Below are 6,484 nucleotides of genomic sequence, written 5' to 3'. Positions count from 1 at the left end.
CTGCTACTTTGTCTCTTCATTGGGATTTTTTTTTTAAAAAATAAAACTTTAAAAATTTAAATTAAAAAAACCTAACAGGTTCCATGGTCAGAACAAGTTTAAAATGACTTCTATAAGTTACAGACATTCTAAAAGAACATCTATTAATGTTGTGAATGAACTATAAAATGGTAGATTAATTAAATATAAATAAGAATACAAATAAATAATTGTACAATAACATACTTTAATACAGTTAATACAATTAAAGTTACATACAGCCCTATTGATGACAGTGATCAATTTAGTTACTTTGTCATTTTGTCACAGTTTAAATATAAATTCATTCAATTGTTATCTAAGCTATTATTTTTTCCTTCATTTTAAGATTAGACTCAATGTTTTAGTTAGGAGACCAATTAAAAGTCTCCGAACAGACTAACATGTAATATTTTTCAGTTATTTTCTGAAGTGCCATCTGTACTTTTCAGCCCATTAATCCTTCTCCCTGCTGCCGCCCCTCCCCAAATTTTCTCCTGACAAAAGTGTCTGAAGACCTGATTCTCCAAAGTCATCTCTCTGGTTGTCTACACCTATTCAGCAGTCCTACATCAATGCTGAGGGCATTGCATTGCCTTCTGATTAGTTCCTGGGTCCGATTCAAGATACTGGTTATTGCCTTAAAGGCATTTATGATTTGCCTCTGTGTCTTGGACTGAGTTTCCCACTACATATGGCTTCCCCATGTGGTCAGAAGGGAAGGTATTCAGAGCTCCTCTATTCCATGAAAGGTGAGGGAGATTGAGTGCCAGCCCTTTGAGATACTCCAAGAAAGAAGCATAAACCATATGAACTAGCACTACCTTTATTATATGGTTACAGTAACAGCATCTTGCAAGTCTGAAAGCCCTTCTCCCCTCCTTTAATTTGATTTTCCAGAAAACCAGGGAGGTTGCTTTCTCAGGTGCTTCCCATGCCCCTTTTCCTTCTCTATACTATACTATACTCTGCATAGTAGTTGTTTAGGCTGCAGCTCTTCCTTCTGTCTCCCAANTAGCACTACCTTTATTATATGGTTACAGTAACAGCATCTTGCAAGTCTGAAAGCCCTTCTCCCCTCCTTTAATTTGATTTTCCAGAAAACCAGGGAGGTTGCTTTCTCAGGTGCTTCCCATGCCCCTTTTCCTTCTCTATACTATACTATACTCTGCATAGTAGTTGTTTAGGCTGCAGCTCTTCCTTCTGTCTCCCAAAGTCATTCCCATTCTCCCAAGGTCATTCCCATTTACCACGATACTAAGGAACAAGGTGTCAGATGCCAGGGAAATCAGAAGATTCAGGCAATTCAAATGGTTATAAAGATTTATTGCAAGCTTAAGCTCTCTACAAGAATCTGAACTACTAACGGCCAGAGCAAATTGGAGGTAGATGAGAGTCAAATGAATTCAAGGTGGGCTGGACTTAGATCTCTTATGGGCACGAAGGGACTCATGACTGATGATGCATTTGACCCCTCCCTCGGGCTCAGCCTGGTCATCTCCTGAATTTCACCATCTCATTGAAGGCCCCCATCCTCTAGGATACCCTATCATATTAGAAATGCCCCCAGCCTCTATACCTTTAAGAAAGTTTTAAAAAGTTTACTATTCCAGTAAGCTGGTATGGTATAAAAATTACCTGAGTTAAGTAGATTCAATTATGTTTTAATTCTTCTGTTAATTGTAAACTACTGTAATGGGCAGTCTGTAAAAATTGTATAAACAAACTACTTCTTAACTTTCTTGTATTAACGTAATATTTCTGTCAGACTTCTATTTCCATTGGCATGTAGATGACAAGGCTAAATCATAATTCCATAAAGCAAATTTGTTTAAGGGAACCACTTCACTTTTTTTTTTTTTTTTACAAATTAGTTCAAATGAAAGCAAAACTTAGCCCCAAACCCTCCAAACTTCTACAAAGTAATCAACCAGGTACTGTAATAATCTTATCAAAGTAAAAAGCTATTTATTAGTTTATCTTAACCAATGATACTGTTTGAACAACAAACAGTTTACGGCAGATATTCATCCCATTTATTCATAAGAGTTGCCTTGAACTGCGAGATGGGTGGCATATAAATATAGTAAAGAAATAAATAAGATGATTAAGAGGAAATAGAATGTTTTACTTACCTTTGGCAATTCTACAGTCATAGGAGGTGTAGCCTTCAAAACATTGACAGCCCCTTATAGTGCACTGTCCATGGCCATTACAGAGGTTGGGACATCTCAGTGCTGTGATAATTTTGTGATGGATAGCAGGTATCTCATATTCAGTTACATTTTCTAAAATGACCTTTTTTTCACAGACATTTTCCAAAAATGGAATAAGTAATTCTCCCCATTTGAGATCATCCTTAATCTGCACATCTGAAAGACACAGTTCAATGGCCACGTCGAGTTGGGTGCCAAGAAACCTTTTGCAAGCTGAGCCAATGGCAGAATTTTCAAGCAATGTCTTGCAATGTGTTAAGACTTCAGCTGAGGTCAGGCCACTTGGAGTTGGCCACGTAGTCTGAATGTTTGGCCACTTCCCTTCAAAATAATCTTCTGGGAAAAAATATGAAAAACTTTCCAAGTCAGTTGGACTTTGGAAAGAGGAAACAGGTGAATATTCCAAAGAGCCTTGCCTTTTTTCTCTTTGGAGATCTTCCCAATTATTAGAGATACTAGCAACACTTTGCTCGTCATATAATAAAGGATCTGCTTTCAGGTGAATGACATAATCGGATGTGACATCTAGATATGGAATTATGGAAGTGTAATAAATTTTCTCATCGTGGCAATCCAAAGATTGTGGGGGAGAATTCCAAAAAGTATGCAGAGAATTTAAAGGTTGCAAGTTTGAGTCAGGCTCTGTCTGACATAAACAGAAATGTTCTGTCTTTTGCCATTTCGAGGAGGAGGGAATGTTGTCAAACAGGCTCATTCCTGGAGCTATCCTGATAAAATACAATAACAGGTAAAACAGTTAAAACGCCTGACACACCTCACACTGATACAAATTCTTAGTTTTTGTTTTTGTTTTAAATAAAAATGTACCACAATATGCTGAACGACAAACAATAGGCATATAAAACTAGTAACACGAGATTATTATTTTTAACTAGCTGTACCCAGCCATGCGTTGCTGTGGCTCAGTCTGGTTAAATGGAAAAGAAAGAAAAGAGAAAGCGCACGTTTGTAATATGTTTAATTTCACAATGCTTGTGGGTATACAATATTTTTTGTTGTTCCATTGTCTGTGCAGATATAGAGATTGTCTGGTTTGCCGACTCTAGAACACGCAACATATAATTGTCCATGTGAGAAGCAATCCATGTCTAGATCTAAACCGCACAATTCTAAAGATTGGCCCTGAGCTTTGTTGATGGTGATTGCAAATGCCAATCGAATTGGGAATTGCAATCTCTTAAATTGAAATGGCAATTTGGAAATTGTAAATGGATCGTAAATCGGAAACATTGAAATGGAATCGTAAAATCGTAACGTGTGTTGCTTTTACGTCCAACAGATGGCGGTTTTTCAAAAAAAAACATGTTTTACCTGTCACAGGTGTGATATCTATATAATAGTAGGTATATAAAAACACGCACGTATTCGAATGCAACGTTGTGTCAAAATTTCAAAGCAATCGGTGAAGAACTTTCAGAGATTTAAGATTTTGAACAAACGAATATTTACATTTTTATTTATATAGATAGATGACCAACAATCTCTGACTGCTTTGCACAGCCTGTAATCTGCCAAGAAAATTCTGTTTATTAGCAATCAAGAGGTGCAGGATGCCAAAGACTGATGGAGGTTTCCATTGCAACCATTGGGCTTTTCAGCAGTGCAAATGGTAGCGATGAAAACCTTAGTTCCAAAGGCCATGCCTTCTTTCTCACATAGCTGATGTTTCAGGCAGATTTTTATCATAACATAAATTTGGATTTGTTTTTTAAAAAAAACCTTTTTATTACCCTGCAGTCTCTATTTGGGGCAGAGTCAGGGTGACTGGATGGAACTGAGCATTAACTAGCTAGATGCCCTTCCTGATGCCTATGTGGAGTTTGCAGCAGATATTTTTCCTTCGTGCCCTAGGAGAGAAACATCTACCACTAACTAGGACTGAATGTTCCACCTTCTGAGTGGGAGGCGAGCATCTTCACCACTAGGCCACATGTACAAACTCAGCACTATCCTCTCACCCCACCCATTCACCCTCTTTTTTTTGGGCAATGTACTTTTGGTTGCAAAGCAACTAGAGTAGAATGCACAAGGAGTTGAGCTTTAATCTGAATATTTTTCCATGAAATATTGCCTCCTCTTGGGTAATTCATGTATAAAGAACTAGAGTATAATTTTGCAATCCAACCAAGTACTGTATAGTAATTTATGCTTTAAGAAAATGTAGCATGGGTGCCCTGCACTTTCTTCCCAACAGATTGATATTACTTAGAGAATATAAACTAAACTCTTGCCAGATTCTAAGAAGTTTATCACAAATCTGCCTCTGACCTGCAACCAGGAAATTTAAAACATTTCTTTTTCACTAAATAGAATGTTATGGTTGAGATTAGCATTTTATACAGCAGTTGTGTACACTATTGTAAATTATTATTTGCTGGAATTGATATATCAATAGATTAATAAATTGAAACCAAAAAACGTAGCATTTAAAACTGCTTAGAATTTGTGCTTTTGAAAAAAAGGCGAAACACATATTAGGTACTTGAAGACAAAAAGGAGAGAATTTGTTCAAGCAACATAGAACACTTTTTGAGGGACAACTGATCAGCAGAATGATCAAGTCTTTTGTTTATTTTATTTTTGGCAGCCAAGTGCAGATAGTGTCAAATTGCATACTGTACATAGCAACAATCTACAATTGTGCTTTTTCTGTGGATTTCTGACATCTTGACACTTGACAGATCAGGTGCATTATCATCCTCACACACTACTTCCTGTTGACCCACAAGTGGCAAATTTATCAGTTTAGCAGCTTTCTTTGACAGGTATTTTCTCTAGCTGGGTACAGGTAATAGGAAAGTACAGATTAATGATCTTGGAAATGTTGACACATACTCCAGTGACTAAGAGGCAAAAATATACATTTCCCTGCAACGATTTTCATACACAAATGTATGTTGACAAGGTGAAAATGTTGAACTTTTATCAACCGGGTTGTAAAATTCATTTGGAAAAGTAACTTCTGATCTTTTTTTAAAAATAATTGAGTGAAAAAACATTATAGATTATATTGATATAATGTGATATTCAAGAGTTCTGAATATCTGATAACGTTTGTCTTTGTGCAGGTTTTTTTCCTCCCTTAGGAAAGCAACTATCATTATAAGGAATGATAGAATTTTAAGAATTATAAGAATTTTACAAAGATAAAGAACATGTTCTGGAAGGAGAAAAACAAGAAATAAGAGTATTTCCCCTAAATGAGGGTGCTTTCAAACTTTCAAGCAGCAGAGTGAAATTTTGAATACTGTCACCTCTTTTATTCTATGTTATTCCTAAACATGCTATCATTTTCTAAAAAAAGGAACAATATTATGTGAATAATATTATGTTTTCCCAGCTATCTTCACAATGACCTTCTAGGGCCCTTTGCACATGGAGATAACATAATGATTCATGATCCATTCCACATCTCTGTGATCTCACAATGCTCTGAAACCTGTAGATCCTGCAAAGCTGAGCCAGTCAACGATCAATTTTGCTCTTGTTCCAGAGGAAATGCTATGGAAATTTTGAGATGTAAGATCTGCAGGATCTGCATTTTGCAACCTAGATCTCTTAGCTCCTAGGTCTCCCCATTCCCTCCCGTAGAAAAGATACTATCATACCTTGCTGACTTTCCTTATCCTCTCCAAAAAGCAGATTGACGCCCCACCCCATTCACAAGCCCTATTGGGCTCTTTTTTTTTATCATGATGAAAAACAAATGTGGTGACAGAAGTGGTGGGGAAGGCACCATTTGAACTATTTTTTTTTAAACACTACCATTGGTCAACCTGAGGGAACATTGGGAGAATATAACACAGCTTTGTAGATATTCAGGTGGCATTCCAAACTGCTTTAGATGATTTGAGGGGAAAGGTGTAGCTGCACAGAAGCATATTAAATCAGTTTTCATTTCTTTTTCCATACCTATGACAATTCTAAAACTTATATTGGCTGAAAGGAATGTAACATATCTTCATTAGCAAGATTTGAAAATGATATATTTCACACTTGGAGCCATTCACTGTGTTCCTTTTGAAAGTGTCCTTGGGTGGACTGAACTTAAAATTCACCAAATCCATATTGTACAAATCAGGCCTAATGAATGAACATTTGTATCAAAAGACAGAGTATAGTTAATTTCATTACGATGTTACTCAAGTGCTCCAATTGGATGATGTATCTTCCTTTCTATTTCATTCTAACTCATAATGTATGATGTGAAGGCTTTGCATGTAACGTTA

General features: G+C 36.4%; 1 protein-coding gene across 1 annotated transcript in view; it reads right to left on the bottom strand.

Moving 5' to 3' along the window:
• Nucleotides 1-2,153: 2,153 nt before the first annotated feature.
• Nucleotides 2,154-6,484, bottom strand: part of VWDE (von Willebrand factor D and EGF domains) — a gene marked incomplete at both ends in the record, with an annotated part of 44,573 nt that continues 40,242 nt past the window's right edge. Inside the window, one exon of the mRNA XM_015825120.1 lies at nt 2,154-2,962. Within this exon, the coding sequence (XP_015680606.1) occupies nt 2,154-2,962 (809 nt within the window). The remainder of the gene's footprint in view (nt 2,963-6,484) is intronic.

Source organism: Protobothrops mucrosquamatus, unplaced genomic scaffold, assembly GCF_001527695.2.
Source record: "Protobothrops mucrosquamatus isolate PMUCROS unplaced genomic scaffold, P.Mucros_1.0 scaffold2490, whole genome shotgun sequence".
In the NCBI taxonomy this organism is placed as follows: domain Eukaryota; kingdom Metazoa; phylum Chordata; class Lepidosauria; order Squamata; family Viperidae; genus Protobothrops; species Protobothrops mucrosquamatus.
The sequence above is the reverse complement of the archived record's forward strand: the minus strand, read 5'-3'. Positions and strand labels throughout refer to the sequence as shown.